Source organism: Eucalyptus grandis, chromosome 1 (assembly GCF_016545825.1).
Source record: "Eucalyptus grandis isolate ANBG69807.140 chromosome 1, ASM1654582v1, whole genome shotgun sequence".
Taxonomy (NCBI): domain Eukaryota; kingdom Viridiplantae; phylum Streptophyta; class Magnoliopsida; order Myrtales; family Myrtaceae; genus Eucalyptus; species Eucalyptus grandis.
The window spans coordinates 28985086-29008925 of record NC_052612.1 but is presented as its reverse complement, the minus strand read 5'-3'; the positions used below and the strand labels follow the sequence as shown (position 1 = coordinate 29008925).

The window sequence follows — 23840 nt, the reverse complement described above, 5'->3', positions numbered from 1 at the left end:
GACTTGTGCGGCTAATGGCTTTCCTAGTTTTGTCAATGTTATATCGAGTACGTTGTGCTTGGATATATAAGCTAGAGTCAAATAACGCAACCAAATAACCATTTTGCATGAGGAAACTCAGTGATCTCGCAATACCATACTCAACAGAGATAAATAATTGCTCTACATACGTGTCTAAACGTGATCGTGTTTTGATGGGTACGAGACCATTGTATAAGGTTGATACTTGATTATGAGGTGGAGTAACGTTAAGCAACCCTAATGCCAATAAAGAACATCGACCTTATCTTCTCTTCTAGTTTACAAGGGTCCTAATGATAAATCAAAGTTGTAAAAAATGGTTAATATCTTCCTGCTGCTTCCTTTGGTTGGTATAGGTGAATCTCTCTTCTATTCAGTGGCTGCACAGGCCTTGCATTCTTCTCCGCATGCTGCCATTTGAATTATTCATGAGATGTCAATACATTTTTCCCGGAAAACAATATTATCCTCCAAGAATGCATGAGTTGCAAGTTATAACAACATCCACATATAAACTTAATTATAATTAAATGCGAGTGATGTCGATACTTATTGGGCATGGCTGGAGGACAAAACGACTGTTCCAATCATATTACTTTGATTATTTCCATTGCTTAACCAAACTAGGTTCATTGCTATGTCCAACCTAACCAGATTAACTATGAGAGAATTGCTTCTCATATTATCCGTCACTAGCGATATCTATGACAATCACTAGTAAGAACTAGGTGAGCATCAATTTGATGTAACCAAGAAATTAGTGTGCTTACATCATGGATAGCCTCTTTGAGCAACTTGATTTGGTCCTTTGATACAGTACCTATTTGGTGGATTATCAAATGCAAGGATTGATTAAGCTCGAAACACTTGATCGATAGACCAGGTAAGAAATATATAACTAGGAGTTAAAATTGCGTTTTTGGGCCTGTATTACCTTCTTGTTGATAGTCCAAACGACACTTTCTGTGCAAGGAGGGACAGTGAGAGAGCCCATATATCTCAAGTAGCTCTTGCCACCCATCTTGATTTTTCTTGGGTCGAACACACCCATCTTTCTCTCACCCTCTTGGTCAACCGTGGACCATAGATTATCCATTAACTGAAATACCAATTCACCACACATCACTCCCTATAGGAGGCATCTGACTTTGCACTGAGGCATTGAGAAATGTGCAATGCTTAAGACGCTCATTAACAAGTATAATACATTAATTATTCCCTAAGTTTTTTAGATTTTATAGATTTAATGAAGATTACAAATATATTAGAGCATACAGAGTTGATAACACACAGTATGCACATGAAGAAGTTACCTTGGAAAGGAAAGCATCTGGTCGGCCAGTCTTGTACAGGAGTCCAACGACTGCAATATTGTTCTCAACATTTGGGTCTGTGCTTACATGAACCATGTGAAGCTCCATTTCATACCTAAGTACACGTACACAAAACAATTGTCAGATATACTGTGCATGATTACGGATGCCAATGATGCTCGATGGAGATATGTAGTGAATCCAGTATACGTGCTAAGATGAATTTAGACTTTCAAATTCGGCAAAATGTACTTAGAATTCCATACGATAGTCATCAATAGAATGGTTCGAATTCATTTTATGGCTTGTACAACGTTCAATGAGAGAGAGAGAGAGAGAGAGAGAGAGAGAGAGAGAGAGAGAGGACCTTCTGCCATTAATGGTATGCTCGGAAGGTGAATGCCAGTGACATTGTTGGAGAAAATATCCAGTGCCATTAATCTTAATTGATCCAACGTTGCCCACGTCCCATTGAAGCTGCACTCCACAACAACACGTAATTAGCTGTCTAATATCAAATGGATGGTTAGTTTGGCATTTGACTTTGGCTATGGCTTCACATCGAACATCCAATTTTTGAAAAAAAAAATGCTTATAAATAATAATATCTGAGAGATTAATATATATTTTTCAAACAAAAATGATATACCTATTCAATGACATCCTGAATTCCAGTATCGTTTTCAATTGAATAAATCGGGTCTTTCATTGATGTGTTTATAGTGTTATTCTCAGAGCCGATCACTCTCGAGATAACTAGACTATCTTTGGAAGCTATTAAGAAATTTTAATGCAATCAACTGGAGGATTCGATCAAGAATCGGCTGCTTGGCCGTGTTTATTTGCCGAGATCATTACAGCACAGACGTAAATCGAATAGAGATCAGAATTAGGTCAGTTTGACTAAGATACGTGGTTAAACGTGGGTGACCCCACTAAATTGCAAAATTCTCGTCGATCGGCCCTAGACTGATTCTTATATCGTTTTGGTACCCTATGTTCATATTTAATCATCGAGATTTTCACAACAATCGAGAGTTGCCATTAAATAGAGTGGGTTCCTTATGGCTTAAAGAAAATCGACCATGGGTCATTTGTACTAAAAATTTCTAAAAACTACCCAGTAGCCTAGGTCACGCTAAAAATGCGCCGAATGGAAATTAACCATGAATTCAAATCCAATTTCAAAAATTGAAAATTCTATCATGTCACAATAAATTCTAGGAATGTCAACTCAATTTCAGAATATTTTTCTGTAACTCGAGACTTTTTGGAAAAAAAATCGGCATAGGACTGTTTTTGTTTGGAAAAGACCGGGGATTATTTTTGGTCACTAAATTCAGGCCTTATGAGATTGATTCATGGGCTAGCAAGATGGATTCATGGGTGAGGAAAAATGTCAATTGAAGCATTGGGCTAGCAATTGAATTTATTGAGGCCTTATGAGATTGATTTGAGATTATATAAGTGTCCAATTGAGAGAGATTTATTGGAAATTCGTAGCTCCCCCTCCCCCTAGCCAAATTGAACCATTCTAAAGGTTGTATGGTGTGCTTTGGTGGCTCATTGACAGCCATGGACTCTTGGCTTGGTGGACAAGCACAAAGGGGGACAATCCCTTATTAGTATGCTAATGATGCTTAGGGGTTGATTAGATTTAATTAAGTGTAATTAGATTGATAGATTAGATTAGAGTAATTAAATTAGAGACTTATTGATGCATGTTAGGTAAATCGTTAGTGTAGTTAGCAAGAAAATAGCTTATAGTATTTATTGAATGAGTCTCGGTAATTTTCCGGGCTCATCTCGCCATCCAATTAGGCATTACAGCCTAAATTGGATTTATTACATTTATTTAATATTTTTCATAATTAATTAATTAATTAATTAATTTCCAAAAATTAGGCTGGGATGATTGACAACTGAAATTTTATGCTGATTATAGTAATGCAGTCTGTTTATTTATTTGAGCACTAAATTGTGCTGAATTGATTTATTTATGATTTTATGATTTTATTCCTAAATTAATTAATTTTGGTAATTAATGGGAAAATTATGGCGTCGATCTACAGCGCCAAAAGTCTATTTTGGGACTACAGGAAATAGTGGGAGGTTCAAAAGTGAAATTATGATATTTTGGCTAAGGTCGACCGTACCCACACACGATAAATTTTTATTGGGTATCGTTAATACGTGGGAAATAGGCCAATTATTATTTTAATTGAGGATTTTAAGTGTGAAGCACACAGTCCTAGGCTGAGAGTAATTAATCGTGTGAGGGTTATTAGTCGCATTGAGAAGACTATTGAAAGATGAAATGATGTATGATGGGTGTGTGACAGTGTGGAATAGGGCGTGGAAACCACCAAATTCGGAATCGGTTGTTCTCGCTGAGGCATAATTCAAAATTACCATCAAAGTATGGTTATGTCCATTGGACCGTAAGTTACCACCTAATCTAGGTTGTGCTCGCTGGCTGTAATTCAGCACCACCACCGAACTTGGAATTGGTTGTGCACGCTGAGCCATAATTCAATATTACCACCAAATTTGGAATCGGTTATGCTCGCTGAGCTGTAATTCAGCATTAACCACCGAAGAATTAGTAAGCCATGCCCGTTGAGCTGTAATTCAGCATTATCGCCAAAGTTTTAGTAGGCCGTGCTCGCTAAACCGTAATTCAGCATTGGGGTTGAGTATTTGAGATGACCATGTAGGCTGTGCTCACTAAGCTGTAATTCAGTAGTGAATTTGAGTAAATGAGATGAGCCGACCAAGAAAGGGTCGAAATGACATGTAATCGACTAGATTTATTGATGAATGATTTGATATGATGTTATGAATTGATTGAGTGATGCGATATAAGGTATCTGTAAATAAAATTGATTTTTTGTAGGATGAAACTTAGGCTAAGGTAAGTCCTTTGACTCATGTTGTGCTTAGGCAGCTTCTTGAGTGTATTGGTTTCCTAATCAGGTCTTAGGGGGTAGAACTTGCTGAGATATAGTCTCATTGGTTATTGAATAACCATTTTCAAGTCCTTAGATGGTTGTGGTGAAGGATCGGAGGCCCGAAGTGTAGAAGGTGAAGCCTAAAGAATTGACAATCCTATTGGACTAGTTAGTCATAGGACAATTCTCTTTTGATGGGAGTCGATTCCCTTTTGCAGACCTTGTTTTATGAATTTGTGGTTTAAAAAATGACTTAACAATTCACCTTGTATATATTTGCACAATGGTTTGCAATGTATATAAGGGTGGTTGCTTATAAAGTGAAAATTTGGAGTCATACTTTCCTATTCCATTGTTTTATTGTCTGGAAATTATTTATATGCTTCCGCATGCATATTAAATGAATGGGTCAGCAATGCGTTTTGGGACATCGCTATTAATCGACCAAGAAGAGATGGGCACGTGCTCGGAGGATCGGGGCATGACATATTCTAGGTGGAAAATTTGAAAAAAAAAAAAAAAAAAAAAAAGAGCGACTATTTTGGTTGAGTTGAGGCCAGGCCACATATGCTTTGAACAAAAAGAATCTCCCCATTTATATTGACAATGAAACCAATCTAAAAACAAAGAGGCCATTAGGCACATAAAAGGTCTTGCTTTTCCTAATAAATCATCTTTTATGTATTGTCCTCTAACCCTAGTAAATATATCGGACATAGGAGGAGAATGAATTAGATGTATATAGAACTTACAGAAATGTTGTGGCTTTTGTTCTTGAGGTCGCATTGCTGGGTTGGTAGCTCCTTTGTATCTCCCCTAGCTTGGGAATCACCTTCACTCTCCGGCTCGACAAGTCGATCGGTGACTGCATTTCCCCTTTCTTGCACGCTTCCCACTCTTTCCTCAGCTCTCCCCTGTGCTTCGGCCCCTTCTCGCTTCCGGCTATGTAATTGAACTCTCTCTCATCCTCTTTACACGCCACAGTCGATACACATCGGCACATAATATAATAAATCGTTGAGTTTCACTTAGAATTGCTTAAAAAAAGATATTTTTTCTTTGGGCCTCTAATCGGTAGACTATGAATAACCACATACAAGCTTTATGAATTAATTTAATTGTGGGTGATATCCCTATTTGTAACTCTCGACACGACAAAACCGGTTTCCTCCCACCGAAAATTGATGAAATTGTAGCAAAAACAAAGTTTTACACAAGTATAGAATTTACAATATGTGTCATCTGCAGCAATTTCTCGAATCTGAATCATGAATCTAATGCAGTCTAAATAAAATAAACCTCTCTCTCTCTCTCCTTATATTGATATCATAGCAAACATAAGTCCTTACTGGATAACATCCGTATCATGTAGGAAAAAAAAAAGAAATGGAATGGGAAGGTGGGGCATTGCCAACTTCTCCGGGCATGGATAATGTAGCAGCGCTCGACGGTGCAAGAAGAAAGAGGAGGGAAAAAAACAAAAAGGAGGATGGGATTGCTATGTTTCTTCATGTCAATTTTCGCTGCGATGCGACAGATGTTTCAATGAAAAAACAAATGGGTCTTGGGGTACAAATTAAGGGAAGACAGAAGGGAAGTTCCTGAGCTTTATAAGGAGACACTGAGGTTTGGATTGTTGGAGGGAGTTTTAATGAGACAAAGCCGAGAAACTTGTCTCTTGTAAGCGTGAAGAAGACAATCTGACAATGTCTCGGGAAGCTAATTAAAATGGTCGCTGCGGAGCAAGAAACATCCTCTCCCATTCGACGAACTGAAACGAGGTGTGAACGCGCATGCGCAACAGGGTGGTGACGAGATGGGATCAGAGTAGTGGGCTCCAACAAATAGGAATAAGCAATGGTTTTATCAATCAATTGTTTTATTAGATAGTGATAACCAGGTAGAAGGCCGGAGGAACGCGCTTGATAAGCTTGCATAAGCAAAGACGCGGCGAGCGTTTTACGTGTCACGTTGTGGCTCGCGGTTTGCGTTCTTTTCTCTTTGTTTCTCTTTGGCCTTTCGTTGCGTAGTGGTGGTGTCACGTACAGATTTGGTACTCAAATATCTTTGATAAAATAAGTGTTGGGATAATATAAAATTGATCATTAGTTGATTGGCATAAATACTTTACAATGGCTTCACATTTCTTCGACATTTGGCCGTTTGGTTCTTAATGATGTGTGGGTTGTTATGTTTCCTTTATTAATTGTAATGATTGCCATTCGTGAGATTCAATTCCTATATAAAGGAATGAAATCATGAGTTGCAAATCAAGTCATAAGCATGAAGACACAAAGAAGAGAAATCATTCTCAATAAAAAGCTCTTCCTCCAACTTCTAGTGTACTTATTCCAAGTTTCCAAAATTTATTATCCTTCTCTTGGTTCCAACATTTGGTATTAGAGCTAGAAACAACATTCACCAATTCATTTTAACTGCAACTTTCAAAGTTAAACGGGAAGAATTCAATAACGGGTCCGTCCATATAGCAAGATTTACGGAATCTGGTAGAGAATGGTTACACTGAAGTGGCTGATGTTAAAGCATTCGATGCTTTAAGAAAGGATGAGAAGGATTCTTTAGTGGAATCTCGGAAGAAAGATAAAAAAGTATTGTTTGCAATTTTTCAATTTGTAGAGAAAATGATATTTGAGAATATATCAAGCATAGAGACTGCAAAAGCAGTGTGGGATATTTTGCAACAATTCTACAAAGGCGATGATCGTGTCACTTTTGAGTCTTTACAGATGAATGACTCTAAATCAATCTTGGCATACTTTGATCAAGTGTAGACCTTTGTTAACCTATTGATGGTCAATGGTGAAGAACTCCAAGATGTGCAAATTGTTGAAAAGATCTTACAGTCTTTGAATGAAAGATTTGATTACGTATTCACGGCGATCGAAGAAGTACAAGATGTGTCAACCATGGCATTGGAGCCATTGATGAGTGATTGTTTTCACATGAGCAAAGATGAATCAAAAGTCCAACATTTTGAATTTCGAGCAAGCATTGCAAAGTCAGGTCACTCAATCAAGCCAAGAAAGCTACCTAGTTGGCCGAGGTTGTGTGGGTGGTCGAGGACTCGAACGCTGATATTTCAATTACAAGGGAAAATATAAAACACATGACAAATCAAAGATCAAGTATTTATGCATAAGAAATTCAGACATTACAAATCTGAATGCCAAGCAATAATGGCCACAAATAGGAAGAACAGGCTCATACCAGTGATTTTGAGGAAAATGTGGTGCTAGCATGCGAGAAGAATGACTCAAGTACCGTGGACACCAACATTCGGTACCTTGATACTAGGTGTAATAATCATATGATTGGCTGAAATGAGTTATTCTCATAGTTGGACAAGATGGGTCGTGGTGAAGTTAATTCTAGGAATAAATCAAAAGTTCTCATAATGGGTAAAGGTAACATTAATATTAAGTCAAAAGCTGGTGCTAATGTTACTATTGTAGAGGGTTACTTTGTGCTAGGACTTTTTTCGAAACTTGTTAAGTTTTGGGAAACTTTTCAAAAGAGACCACAAAGTCCACATTGAAAATGGAGTTTGCACCATCATGGGTGTAAACAATAAGTTGATCATGATGATGCAGATGATGAACAGGATGTTCCCTCTAACTTTTTAAACAAAGAATCTTTTCAACTTTCAAGCGTTGATCAAAGATAGCAATTGGTTGTGGCATCGTCGGTTTGGTCATCAAATTTTCGTGGACTAAAATTACTAGTCCAAAAAAAGATGCTGACTGGCATACCTTTGATTGACAGTCTAGATTGCCCGTGCGAAGGACATCTTGTTGGAAAAAAATGTCAAGAATTTTTTCCGGTTGGAAAAACTAGAAGAGCAAAACAACCTCTAGAGTTTGTACATACAAACATATGTGGCCCTGTTGAGATGAAATCATTTGAACAAAAAAAGTACATGTTAACTTCTTAAGCCCCTAATGTGTAATTTGATCCATTCAAAACGGTTTAATTAGGTATAGGAACATATGTTTCATCCATTAAGTGCACTTACTAGTTTAAAAGCAGCGGCTTTGTATAAGGAATACTAAGAAACTAGTATTTGGAGTGCAGATATGGAGAAAATAACGCAAAAAAATGGATTTAACATGTTGAAATACCTTAGGAACCGATTGATCAACTTCTGGTCAACACATTCAATGGTCAACAGTCAATGAGGACGTGGCAAGGTAATGTGGCAGATGAAGTCGCAGTAATATATGGTGATGTCAGCAAAGACCGCGCTAGAGGTCTAGCCACGTGCAACGCATATGAGCGTGTGGATCTCACAGGTAAAGGATATTGGCAGCGCGTGAGGCGTGTTCCATGTTGAACAGCTCCCATGGGTCCAAAACGGGGCGGCACGTGGGGCAACTTTCAGTGCCCGTTCACTACGAAATTTTAGGATCTCATAACCTAAGGACGGCGAGTCCGGTCGTAGAGTGTTCTTTTTTTTTCCCGAAACGAGCAATGGAAAAATCTCAAACAACAACTAAAGCTAAGGATTTGGAGGAGAAATGGGAGTGATGCAGTTTGTGAAATTGGTATCATGATGAGTATGATGGAGCAATGTGACCTATGCAATTGGCGTCGTAACGATTATCATAGAGAAACATGACCTATGCAGTTGGTGTTATTGGAAACATATCAATGATACCTCTTTAGATATGATAATGCTTATAGAAAGTTGAGAATGATGCTTAAAATAGATTTGAGAATTTTTATTTTTTTTATATTTCTTTGTGTAATATTGAGGAGTACCTGAGTTAACTTATACATTATATAGAACAACTATTTAAAGTAAAAGAATATTACAAATTAATTAAAATCAATCAAAAGATATCTAGAATATCCCAAATATTTTAAATATCTCTAAAAGTAGATTTAGCAACCCTAATGCCGTTAAATAACATCTACATTTTCTTATCTTCTAGTTTACAAGGATCCCGATAATAAATCAATGATCTAAAAAAGGTTAATTTCGTGTTGCCGCTTCATTTGGTTGGTAGAAGTGGATCTCTCTTCTATTCAGTTGCTGCACAGGCCTTGCATTCTTCTCTGCATACTGCAATTTGAATTATTCATGAGATGTCGATACATTTTTGCCAAAAACAATATTATTCTCCAAAAACCATTAGTGAGTTGTAACTTATAACATCATCCACGTATAAACTTAATTAAAGGATTAAATGTGGGTGATTTCCATACTTATTAGGCATGGCTGGAGGACGAAACAACTCTTCCTGTCACATTATTTTCATTATTTCCATTGCTTAACCAAACCAGGATCATTGCCATCTCTAACCTAACGAGATTAACTGTGAGAGAATTGCTCCTTTTTTGTTGATTACTTCTATATAATTTATGAAAACTAATTGCTCGCCTAGTGCATCACTCGCGATGTCTATGGAAATCAAAAGTTAGAATTAAGTGAGCATCATCGATCATTAGATGATGTAACCAAGAAATTAGCGTGCTTACATCATGAACAGCCTCTCTGAGCAACTTGATTTGGTCCTTTGATACAGTGCCCATCTGTTGGATTATCGAATGCAAGGGTTACTTAGACACCGGGCTGATAAACCAGGTAAGAAACACTTAACTAGGTATGAAAGTGTGTTGGTGGGCCTGTGTTACCTTTTTGTTGATAGTCCATATGACACCTTCTGTGCAAGGAGGGACAGTGAGAGAGCCCGTATATCTCAAGTAGTTCTTGCCACCCATCTTGATCTCTCTTGGATCAATGGTGCCCATCTTTCTCTCATCCTCTTTGTCAATCATAGACCATACACTCCCCATTAACTGAAACATTAATTCACCATACATCACTCACAATTGGAAGCATACGATTTTACACAAGGCAATAGGAAATGTGCTAAGTGCAAGAAAACATATAGTGCCATTAAGTGATTTGATTACCTAAAACTACACGCCACTTTCGTGAATAGATTTTGTGAACTGATTCTAATAAATTTTGCATTTCTCTGGGAAATTAGCCGCAAATTAATTAAAGCAGCAACTTATGATCCAGACATATTTGCGAGAACATGGTTCCTTTACCGTGACCGTAAAAGGGGAACATGGCCTTCATGATGAGTTTTTGAATCTTTATAGTGATTAAAGGATTAATTAAAAGTTCACAATTACTCATGGGATTGAAATTTCTTATGACCTACATGGTCAGCGCTTGGAAAATCCAATATTTATTGTACAACAAGTTCAACAAATATGCTTAAATCCTAATTAGCATGAACAATATAATCAATATTTTCTAATTTTATGAGATTTCAGAGATGAAACGAAACAACGAAGAGCATAAATATATTAGGGCACAAAGAGGCGGCAACACACGATATGCACATGAAGAAGTTACCTTGGAAAGGAAAGCATCTGGTACACCAGTCTTGTAGAGTAGTCCAACGACAGTAATATTATTCTTAACATTCGGGTCTGTGCTTACATGAACCATGTGCAGCTCCAATGCATACCTAAGTACGTACATGTGTGACCAGAGCAATTGTTAATGTTATCCACCTGACGCAAATATAGATGATGCTCGATGGAGATATGCAATGACTACAGTAGATGTATTAAAGCGAACTTAAACCGATTGAATCTGGTGAGATTTGCATAGAATTCAATACGAGGCTCATTAATTTTTATGGTCCAGATTCATTTTATTGCAACTATCATACTAATTCAGTAATGATTGCATGTTTCTGTAATCTGAAAGAGAAAGAGAGACCTTCTGCCGTTAATCGTATGCTCGGAAGGTGAATGCCAGTGACATTGTTGGAGAAAATATTCTGTGCCGTTAATCTTAATTGATCCAGCGTTGCCCGTGTCCCATTGAAGCTGCACTCGATCGCATAAACAACATGTAATTAGCTGTCTAACCTTTTTTGTATCAAACATCAGAAGACCCAAAGACATAAACAATTGCTTTTAAGATCATCAAAAGTCTTTGTAATTAAATATTAGCTTTTTTGTTTTAGCATGGAACTTGGATGTGCCTCATTGGATGGCTTAAAGCCATTGAAAAGGCACTCCAAAAGGCACAACCCGACGTTAAAAATTACTAAGTTCTACAGTGTTATTTAAAATAGACCTACATCATGACTTAAGCGATGTTAGGTATTCAAAGTGATGTCATGTGTTAGAATAACATAGAGTGAAATATAATAATGTCTATGGACAATTGGCAAAGTTTTTTTACCTAATAAATGTGGTGACGAAATTGTTCTTTCAATTTCAAATACCAATATGAAATTCACAAGAGCCACACACTACTTAAAGCAAATTCTAATTCAATGGAATTGGACATAAATTTATTTTAACATTTAAAATTGAAATCAGACTTTGGTTTTTAATTGAATTCGATATATCTGCTCTGGGTGTAAAATATATATATATAAAGGGCTAATTTGTTTGGGTTAAAACCAAGCCAAACATGATTTCAACCAAAAAAATCTCCCATTTGTATAGACATGGGCACCAATGTAAACACAGAGAGAGAGAGAGAGAGAGAGAGAGAGAGAGAGAGAGAGAGGGAGGGAGGGAGGAAGAGGCAGGACATTAGCCACACACATAATCTCACTTTTCCTAATAAATTATGTTTCATGTATTTTCCCCTGTGGACGTTAAAGTAGTATGAATTAGATGCAAAATAAAACTTACAGAAATGTCGTGGCCTCTGTTCTTGAGGGTCGCATTGCTGGGCTTGTGGTTCCTCTCTATCTCCCCCAGCTTGGGCATCACCTGCACTCTCTCGCTCGACAGGTCGATCGGCGACTGCATTTCGCCTTTCTTGCACGCTTCCCAATCTTTCCTTAGCTCCCCCCAGTGCATTGGCCCCTTCTCGCTCCCGGGTATGTAATCGAACTCTCGCTCATCCTCTTCACAGTTTACACACATCGTCACACAAAATATTACAATCGCAGCTTTCATTTGGTACTATATAAAACAAGACGTGTTCTTTAGGCCTCTGATCGGTAGGTTGGACATCACCCACATGCAAATTTTACTAATTAATATACACGTAGGTAATATCCGTATTTCTACCTCCCGATATAAGAAGCCCAGCTTCCTGCTGCCAAAAGTCGAGCAAAATATAGCAAAAACAAAGTCTTACACAAGTGCTATAGATTTCACAATATTAGTCAGGTCTTGTATCTAATACAGTCTACGTTAACTTTCATTATTATTATTGGCTGTGTAGGTAAAAAAATGAAATGAAATGAGACGGTGCGGCATTACCAGCTTCTACCGGTATGGATGATGCTGCTGCGCTCCCCAGTGCAAGAAGAAGGAAGAGGGAAAAGGCAGAGAAGAGGATAGGTTTGCTTTGGTTCTTCATGTCGATCTTTGCTGCAATGCAACGGATGATTCAATGAGAGAGCAAAGGGGTTGGGTTACAAATTAATGGGAAGAGAGAACGGTGGCTCTTGAGCTTTATAAGCGTGCACTGAGGTTTGGATCGTAGGAGAGAGTTTTGGTGAGGGAAAGCCGAGACGCTGTCTCCTGTAAGTGTGAAGAATACAATCTGGCAATGTCGTGGGAAGCTTATATTGGCTGCTGTGGAGCAAGAAACATCGTCGCACCTTCGACGGATTCAAATCATGTGCGAACGCGTGTGGAGCAGGTCGGTGACGAGACGGGTCCGATGTTGTCGACTCCAACTAACTCGGATTAATCAATGGTTTTATCAATTAAATTGTTTTAGAGAGTGATAACCGAGTAAAACCCTTAAAAGATCATATCTGAATTCTGGATTATAAAATTCGGGAGCATTGTCCTAGAAAGAGGGAAAAAAAATATATTTATATATATACTTCCAATTGAAAATGAAGCTTGCGGATACTGACGCGTTAAAATAAAGAATGTAATCCCGTTAATTTATTAGAGTTATCTAGCTAATGAGGCGGCTAAATAGTAGAAATTGATGAATGACGTAAGAATTACGTTGGACTTTTTGAATTTAGATTTTTTTATATTAAGAAATTACCCGACCACGTTTAATCTTTGGAATACAACTTTTAGTATATCTATTACGTTCGTATAATAATTGCATAACATGTTGCGTAGTGGCTTACGTTGTATTCTGTTCCCTCTCTCTCTCTCTGTTCTTTTGCCGGGGAGCTAAACGTACGGATTTGCAGGAGAAACTTGACTTCTTCTTTTGACAAAAGGAGAAACTTGACTTTGCCACCTCTGTTTTACATTTCGTTTGCTTTACTTACCGACCACGTAGGGAATAAAAAATAAAAAAAAAACTAAGCATCACAAGTAGAAGGGGTCGTACGTTCAGACGAAAGTTTTTCGATTGTGTCTAAACTAAGCATCACAAGTAGAAGGGGTCGTACGTTCAGACGAAAGTTTCTCCAGCAACTTTCACCTGCTCGTGACTTTCTCGGTCAGATCCGTCGACGAGAAAATCCAAATTGTATTCCCAACTCACGAAAGAGCTCACCTCACTTGATGGAATATAAATTGGATTCACATGCATCGAATACATCTATCTTCTTCTTTCAGTAAGCTTTTTGATTGTGTCTAACAATTCAATATCAATTTTTAGAGGTGAGTCTATGGTTTTGAGGAGGCATTTACTTTCACATTTGAATTGAAATGCAACAGATTTTAGTCCTTTAATAAATTTCAGCCTAAACGGTTGAGATCATATACTAATAATAAAATCCTCATCAGAAGTAGCTTTTTGAGGTGGACATAGACGTCACTATACATGGGTATAGTTGGCGTAGCAACATGTGCCAATATTTGTTTGATTAATCACAATTTTTGGAGCTCATACTTTGAGATTCATAGATCTTCGAGTTGGATGCCACAGGGACGGTCTAAGGTCTCAACAATCGAGATAAATAATATTGCAGAAGACATCATATGTAAAATTCTTCATATTCCATAATGAAGAGTACATGATGTATCTATAGATTTTACAAGATGACTATTTAAGAAGTCGATAGGAATTAGGAAAAAAGATTGACAAAACACCCGGATGGATGTGCCTAAGAAAAAATATTAATAGTTTGATCAACCGATGAAGTGGAGACAAGATAAATAGTGTCATGAAGCATATGATATTGGATGAAATGACAGTTTATTTCAGTGTGGTTAATGTGCTCATTGAAAACATCATTATATGCTATTCGAATAGCACTTCGGTTGTCATAGTAATTGATTATCCCACCATTATATGGGTTCCCATGTCTTATAGTAACTGTTGCAATCATAGTAATTCCAAAGTCATATCAACAAGTGCACAATATGATGCTTTTGTACTAGCTTTGAGGTACAATGGTCTATTTCTCGCTACTCTATGGGATAAGCAAGTTAACTAGAAAGAAACATTAGCATGCAGTGGAGTGATGATCTAAAGGGTCATCTACCTAGTCGGCATTAGAATAGGCACTCATCTATAAGGTGGAGTTAGTAGAAAGTGAAGGCCATGAAATAAGGTACCGTTAATGTAACAAAGGATCTAAAAGAAATGCAACGAGGTTAATGTACAGGTTGAGTTCATGAACTGATTAACAATGTGAAAAATATAGACAATGTTAGGACAAGTAATAGTGATAAATGCAAGATTGACAACCAGTTGTCGATAGAATGCAGTGAGAAGAGTTCCATCTTTGTCATCAAATTTGGTATTCATCTTAATGGCAATTGGAGTGATCTTGTTATCAATGAGTCCTATTCAAGAAAGTAGATCAGTACCGTATATTGCTTGAGATATATAATAAGCTTAGAAAATAATTGAGTTGCTTGAGATCCTTCATTCAAACTGTCAATTGAGATACTATTGGAGTGTTGTTGCTGATGTGATCATCATTAGCAAAACCATGCCATCCACATATACAAGTAGTAGAATAAGCCCATGAGATGCATGGAGCGAAGAGAGCATGGTTGTAGGGACTAGATGTAAAGCCAAGATGTTCCATGGTTGACTTAAACTTGGAATACCATACATAAGGAGCTTGTTTTAGCCCATGTAATGCTCGATGTAATCGGTATATAATGACAAACTTAGAATAATGAGTATATATAGGAGGAAGCTCAAATACGTACTTCCTCAGTAAGATTAGTATTAAGGAATGCATATTTTACATTCACTTGGAACAGAGACCATCACTTAAGCTACACAACAAGACTTCAAACCTAATTAGGACATGCAATTGGAGTAAATTTCTCATTTTAGTCAATTCCATACTCATTAATAAAGCCTTTTGCTACAAGTCAAGCTTTGTAGTGCTTCGTAATACCATCTGTCTTTATTTTGATTTACATGCATTTACAACATGGATCAAACTTCTTAGGAGGTAAATCAACCAAATCTTAAGTATGAGTTTAGTCTAAAGCTTGCAACACAATTGTCATTGTTAGGATAAGTACTAGCTTCTCTACATGCAAGAGGCTCAACAAAAGAAGTAATGTAGAGTTACAACAAAAATCACAAAGTTGAACTAAAGGTTTAACTTTCGTGGGTGGGACAACGAAAAGGATAAGAAGGACTAGCTAAGAAGATTTGATTAATCAAAAGCATGAAATCATCTTGTGTGGCTATATGGTAACAAGACATTAACATATCAATTACAGTCAATCGAAACCAATTAAAGATATGCACATCCTTTAATGCACAACCGAATGAGATAAAAAATCTCTTGACATGTCTAATGAAGTGGCATTGACGTGGCTTTGGCATGGCGAATGAGGTGGACAACTAAGCGAACGTTGACGTGTTGTAAACATGTAGTTGACGTCAACATTATGTGTACAGAAGCCTTTGGTGCATGAAGTGTGTGATCTGCAGGGCGGCAGCGTGTGGTGCTGAGTGAGGGTGCGTGCGATAGTGGATCAAGATAAAATTTTGGCATCTGGCTCGATTGAGAACAGAGTCCTATGGTAATGTCTGTTTTTCAAAACAACAACAGAAAGTGTCAGAACAATACTTAAGGGCGATGGATTCGTGGAAAATGAACATTGGCATGCAGTTGAGATCATGTAATAAACTTGACGGGCACTTCCTTAGACAATAAATACTTTGATACCAATATAAAAATAACGTAGAAGAAAGAATTGTGTAATTCTATATATTCCATAATAAAGAGTTCATTAAGTATTTATAAATTTTATAAGATGACCATCTAAGATAATAATATAATAATAGCAATTATCATAAATCAAAATCAATTAATGATATGCACAATAAAAAAAAATAATTTACAAGTTTGATAGATATGGGAAATCTCCGATGTCTTTCAATTATCTATGTCAGGTCCACCATGTATCTATTTCTGCATTCTGACAGTCTTTATGCTGTGGTGTAACAGCTCTTAGCGGAGGAGGTTTTCGAGACTTTGAATTTTTTTTCTCTGTTTCTATAATTTTAATTGTATTTCTATATCCAATTACTTACTAAACAAGACGCTTATATAAGAAAACCTAAAGAATTCTTATATTTTATCATTTCCTGTTCAGAATTTTAATTCCAACGCCAAACGTGTGTGCACATAATCGAATGTGTTGGTACATAATTGAAACATCGTACGAAATAATAAAATGGATATTGTAGCATAGCTGGAGCTGGGAGTCTTGTCCTTCAAGTGTTCTAAAGGGTGATGGTCCTAGCAATGTCCAATATTGAACTTGTGCGTTGACAGCCTTGGCCTTATATTTGATTAGCATAAGTTAACGAGAGTCTTGAGATATATTTTTAGCGTGTATAATAAAAAAGGTGTCCATATGGTCGGTTGGGCTTAGACTTAAAGAGGGGAAAAAGGAAAAAAAAAAAAAGAAGAAGAAGAGGAAAAATTACAACTCATCGTTTGCAACTTACACATATCATCAAATTGTAAAATAGCATCTTAATCCATATAAAATCGGTGATGATCAACACGTTTTCTTGTCTTTCTCGTCGGAGAAAGATACCGCCCAACAACCAGAGAAATCTAGGACAATTAATCACCTAACGCACCACCAAATCAAAGCACCACCCAAAGCTAAGCTGGCGTTTGGTATCATTTGTGAAATTTACTGTTTCTATTCTCTCAAAATTCACAACAGAATGGACATAAGATCATTGTTTGGCTACCTCTAAGAAGAAAATGATATTTTTTATTAAAAAAAAAAAAAGCTGAAAACTGATTATTCTAAACAAATAAAACATTTATTTGTTCAATTGGCCAATCAACGGACCAATTTATTCTGCGTAGGGTCCACTATTCATTGAGAAGACATATATAAAAAAAAGATACAGCTTCGCAGGAGTTGTGAAACCAACTTGGCCGAGGATTAGAAGCAGAAAGCGAGACATGATTTGTTCAATTGGCAAATCAAGGCACCGACGAGATATATCCTACTGTATCCCCGTGGAGGAGCCAACGACCATTTCTATTTCTTCGATGAACAACTCAGGCTGACCATTGCTTTAGGTTCTTCCAAACTACCTTAATTTTTCCTGAACTTTGGGGAAAAAAAAATTATGAACCTACTAAGACATCCATCAAAAATTTCTTTTTAAATTTGACTTGAGGAAACTTTCTGTATAATAACAATAAAAGTGGGTGCAGAGCCTTAAAAGGGGAAATAGATATCATGTGAAGATAGAAGGGGATGTATTGGGCGATGAGATTTCAAATTTAAAAATTGAAGTGGTGATGGAAAAATTAAATATTTTCATGCCACAGTCATAAAGCGGAGGCGAAGAACAAGGATTCTCAATGCTTAAATCGGTAGAAGATAAATAGATGGCCATGGATTTCTTTCGAGACTTGTACAGCACAGTGGGGCCACGAAATTTCCAACCAACCCTAGACTTTCGTTCTTGTCTACTACATGACGAAATGAATAAGACTTTATGAGTAGAGGTGTCAATGGAATAGGTGAAAGATGCATTTTATTATTATTGACACCTAAATTTTGTCGACCCGGTCATTTATTCAATGCATAGAAAATTAGGGATTGATTTTTAAGCCCTAAAAATAATAATAATAACTGCATAGCATATCATTTTAGGTTCATTTATTTACTATTATCGCATTGTTCGGAGCTTGTTATTTTATGATGACCAAAAATTAAAAGAACTAGTGATTTTATATTTTTGGCGATATGACGGAGGATTATTTTTATATTCATGCAATTTATTCATATATCCTTAGAAATAACAAGCATGATAAGGAGATATTACGAGCTCATCTTTGCATAATTTGGAATTTGAGAAAATCCTATTACAATTTTGAATCTTTGGTAATATGCGATAAAAATCGGTGGAGAATATTCATTTTTTGCTGTATAATGTGGAAAGATACAAAGGAAATCAGACAAGGCTAGAAGAGATGTAAAAAATAAAAGAAATATTGCATTCGGGAGGTGATCTTCACATATCTTGATATGAAAAATGAAATGAAATTTTACAAAAGTTTCAGTCCCTTGCCTATAAATTGGCTCGAATACGGACAAAAGGGGGGCCACACATATTCAATACACGGCCACATTTAGGTGGGAAGCACAACGTAATCTCACGGCGTATGGAGAAACACACGAGAGAATAGAGTGCTTGAGATGGGCAGAGTCGTGGTCGAACATCCCCCTTCTCAGCCGTGACGTTGTGCCGTTTGTCGAGTTTCGCTGCCGTTTCTGACTTTACTGGCCGCCTTTGAGTCTCTCTCGAAGACACGGGACAGTCGCCCACGGTATACTGAGTCATATTCGAAGAATCCCGTAGCGCTCGCATTCACACGTGAGCAGTTTGTGCTGGTTGGGTCCAATTTCTTCTTGCAGGACTTTTGGTGAATCCGCAGCAGGTGGCAGCCCTTGGACGCTCCTCCCACGTCAGCGCCATGTCCTTGCAACAGTCCAAGTGCTTCATTGAATAATCCAAGTCGCCTCTCAAAGTTTACGTGTTGACTCTTGAACCGACCGCGATTTGTGACTACTCGCCGAGCAAGAACCTTTGTCGCGCGTGATTCGAGTCGCAAGTGCGAAGCCCCCACCCACCCCCCATCGTGCCGATCACTACCGCAGCAGCCAATGAGCCGAGCATATGCAGGCTACCACCGCCGCTGCTGCACCATAATCCCAACAAGCCGATGGTGCTTGTGACCCTCGCCGGGCTGAGTGTGTGACACCATCTAACGAGTCCAAATTCCTGAACGATACCTCGAAATAGATAAGGATATTATCCAAATTTAATTTGGTTATTTCCTTACATAATTCGTTGATATTGTGATCAAATTCAAATCTTTGAACGATATATCTTATCCAAAGTTTCCTGATTTTTTTTTAAATTAGGTATTATTTCCTAATTTCACGACGTGAATGTGATTGATAGTCTAATTTCATGCCTGAAATATGATTCGCAATCGCACAAAAAAATTACCAATCCAATCTCACGCTCAAGATATAATTTACGATTTTGCTAAAAATTGACCAATCCGATCTCATGGATGAGATACGATTCGTCAATTTAAAAATTAAGAAAACATGAATGATATCATGCTTGATTTGCTGCCATGTTATTTTATATGCCTTTGTTTGAATTGATTTTGTTTCCATGAAAAAAAACCCATGAAAAAATAAATATATTGGAGTTGGATTAGGCTCATGCTAAATACTGCCTGTTTTAGGATAATTTGCATATTTAGATAAGGCATTTTATTCCGATTTTTTTTTAAATTAAAAAAACCAAAAAAATTAATTGAGGATGTTAGATTTTCTTTTCATTAATTTAAATTGCACATTCAATTACTAGGTAATTTTAATTTCGAATTTTATAAAAAAGGAAAAGAAGATATAAAAGATATCATTGGCGTGTCACCTAGAATTAGGTCATTCTGTCATCTAGTCATTGCATGTTTAGGATCATTTGAGTGCATGACATGTTAGGATAGTTGCATTTAATATTTTCTTGTCATTAGATCATGTTAAACAATTAAGGACGTGTGACATAGAGTTTGCATGATAGGTTACATGTTACATATCATTTTAGTTAGGCATTTTGGTGTGTTATTGCATTGCATTCCACGTAGACTAAGTTTCATTTAAATAAGAGAAAATCCTAAAAAGATTGAGTAATTGTGTGTTAATTAAAAATCATATCTAAGATTGTTGATGTAAATTATGATCTAACATTGGAGATGCTTTCATTGCTATAAGTAAGTCTCGTAATTTATTTATTGCTTTATTTTAGTGTTAAATTGGTGATTTACGCATCCGTATGATCACCTTACATATTAGAGAAGTAAATTAAAATCAATTCAAGCTTCATGCAAAACAATTTTTTGAAATAAAAGAGAAATGTACCGAAAGAGATTAGAGAAATTTACTATAATCAAGTCCCCAAACTCACAATCTCTAGTTCGCAGGAGTAAAGTAAATCTCCCATTACTTTACTTGGTTTCCAATCCACCAACCAAAATAAATTAGTGGCGACTCCTAATTGAAAAATCATTTGCATGTTAAGAATTTGAACCTAAGTCGTGAATTGGTATGGGCTTGAGAGAGTATGAGCTAAATTTAGGCTTAATAATCCATTAACCAAACCTAAGTGGTACACCCGAGGTTAGGTCACAACAGTTATTATTATTATTATTATTATTATTATTATTATTATTATTATTATTATTATTATTATTATTATTATTATTATTTAATTAGGCGCCTCTAAAGCAACGGGACTGGGTGACTTGAACTAATTATTTATTGTCAGCACTGGGAGCAAATCAAACAGAACCCATGTTTATCTAATTGTGTTTACAAGATAATTTCAAAGGTAATCGCTAACAAGCTCAAACCTTGGTTACAAGACTCGATTGCCATGGAACAGAGTCCACTTCTCCTAAGGAGGCAAATTGAGGATAACATCTTCATTGTATCGGAAGTGCTGCATCAACTCGGAGTTTGAAAAAGGAGGAAAAAGTTTTGGGCAGTTGCACATATAGCTTATGACGGAGTGGAGTGAAACTTCTTGGAAGTATGTACACTCAAAATGGTTTGAAGGAATAATGCAATGTGCTAATGTAACTTCCTTCCGTGTGGGCTGTAATAGGGAATCACCACCTTTTCTTTTTCAAACTTCCAGGGGAGAGCCTCTCTCACCAAACCCGTGTATTTTAGTAGCAAATGCCTGTCTTTCCTAATGTAAAATGCAGTATATAAAATCTGCATAAGTCATAGTTATTCCGAACACCTGCACTGAAATTGGTTGCAGCCACACACCGCTTAAGAAATCACATTTACTTAATTTCTTGACATCTCTTTAAATTAGATTAAATAATTGGCAATGATCACCGAAATTTAACTTTCTCAATAAATCTTAGGATCAATCGTGTAATGATCTTCCAAGTTGGCTTGGCTCAGTAACTTTGTGCAGGTTCCCATGCGACAAAATCAGTATATGGAAAAGTACTTCGTCTCTCGTTCAGATTGATCTTCAGGCTTGTCCGCTATCATGCATGGACATAATGGGATGTGTGCTATCAAAGAATAACAAATCTAAAATTGGTTACCGAAAGAATGTAGGAATGCAAAATGCCTCCTCTGCTGGCGTGCCCCTACCCTACCCCCAATTTGGACACAGATCTGCTGTGTCTCACCCTATTCCGATTTGCTGTTTCCAGACATGAGATAATAACATGTGGACGCTCGATTTATGCTCACCTACATGAAGTCAAATCCCGTCAACCAACCATAAAAACCTCTCTCTCTCTCTCTCTCTCTCTCTCTCTCTCTCTCTCTCTCTCTCTCTCTCCAGTCTGGACATGTATTTTACTGTATAATGCACTTAATTCAGTAAATTTTGTTTAACACGAAACTTTAAGAAAAATAGCATGTTCTAGGATTCGTGGTCCGACATATTTGAGCGGGTGTTTCTAACAATCTAGGTAGCAGCTAAGTTTCGAAAAATATTGAACTGAAAATCAAGTTACACATGGCTGATATTAAGGATGCATGTGACAAAATTTATATTTCTTTATTTATTTATTTTTCTATTCCCGAAATAGGTTGAAACAGAAATTCTTTTGGTAATGCAACTTCATTTTTCCATTTCTGGAACAAATTTCTATTAAATAAATTTGGCACAAAAATTAGAAGTTAAAATATTAAGGATGCACATGACAAAATTAGAACGGCTTTTTTAGTTCTAGAACAATAATGAGAAATGAAAACTCTTTTCATCATTCACTTTCGTCACTACCCACCCACTGCTTGTGGGATGTGGAATGCTCGCTGCCGAATGCTAGATACCAGCCGCCCACCGCCCCCTAGAAATAAATTTTTATTGAATTTCCATTCCAGAAACAGAAATTTTAAATTGTTATCTTACGCGTTTCTTTACTTAGAAACTTGTCTAGGAATAAATTGAGAAATCAATTTCTGTTCCAGAAATGTTGTCGTGCATACATTAAACTTTCTCTCCTGATCTCCTCTTATAGATATTGAGAGAGAGAGAGAGTTGCTGAAAGTCCTCATTCTTACTAGACTAACATCAAACTCTGCTTTTTTTTTATTCGGAAACACTATCCTCTGTTTTGTAAGGGGAAGTCATTTTCTGCCTTTTATGCTGCAGATATTTCATTCATGAAAAATGTTTTCAGTCAACCGTTCATTTTCCATGCGTCAAACTCTGGAAATAAAATCCGCAAAAAAAAAAAAAAAACTGTGGAAATCAATGAAAACAGTTTTCGGATAACATTTTTCACTAAATAAGCACACCCTTGGATTAAAGAGTAATAGCTTTCAGTTGCTGAATAAATCCCAACCTTTTAAGCGGAGAGCTGTTACTTTTTGATCTAATGATGAGAGTCCTTATTAGCTCTAACAAAAAGTAGCCTGCCAACCAATTGAGCTTCAAGATGGACATACGCAATCATCACTATACATGTCGCAAGCATCATCTCACAAGAGGCCTATTCGCACCTTTATAACAATCCGTTAAATTCTATTGAAATTTAACTCATGCGGGTTGCGATTCCTTGGCACTCTCTCGTCCTCATTGATGGCCCGATTTGGAGATGTGCCTCTTGTTGGGATTTCATGAATCATATATAGGTAAAATTTTAAAATACAGTGAAAACAAAGATGATATATATTATACATGATTCTCAAAATGCATTGTTCGTGTGTTTTAATAAAAAAATCTGAATATCAAAAAGGAGTTAAACAAATTACCTCTCGAAGCGTGCTTTATACGAATTGGTTCGGATGTTATACACTAACGTCGGACCTCTAGTTTAGACACATCAACAATGGATGTCGAACGGAAGAGAGAACTTTCGGATAATCACCACTATGATCGTGCTAGCAATCTCGTGGAGACAATCCATAGTATCTTTGATGTTTTTAGTCGTGGCCCGAACAAGAGAGAATCCCTATTCTTTTCGTGTTTTGAAAACCACAAGAACACCTAAAAACCACAAGAACACACACGGTTTTTCTCTCTGTTTTTAACAACTCTTTTTGCGGACTTTTTGGATAGTATTTTACAAATTAGCAACGGTTGCTAATCGTGGGATCAGCAACCGTT

General features: G+C 36.8%; 1 protein-coding gene and 1 pseudogene across 1 annotated transcript; both read right to left on the bottom strand.

Annotated features, from left to right (window-relative positions):
* Nucleotides 1-341: 341 nt before the first annotated feature.
* On the bottom strand, nt 342-5288 carry LOC104456190 (annotated as a pseudogene).
* A 3781-nt stretch (nt 5289-9069) lies between these two features.
* Nucleotides 9070-12812, bottom strand: LOC104439101 (alpha carbonic anhydrase 7). Its single transcript, XM_010052222.3, has 7 exons — nt 12560-12812; nt 11981-12198; nt 11049-11158; nt 10677-10791; nt 9941-10105; nt 9785-9838; nt 9070-9368 (listed from the first exon to the last, which is right to left on the bottom strand). The coding sequence occupies exons 1-7, from the start codon at nt 12657-12659 to the stop codon at nt 9279-9281; spliced, it is 852 nt and encodes a 283-aa protein (XP_010050524.1). The 5' UTR covers nt 12660-12812; the 3' UTR covers nt 9070-9278.
* Between the last annotated feature and the right edge of the window lie 11028 nt (nt 12813-23840).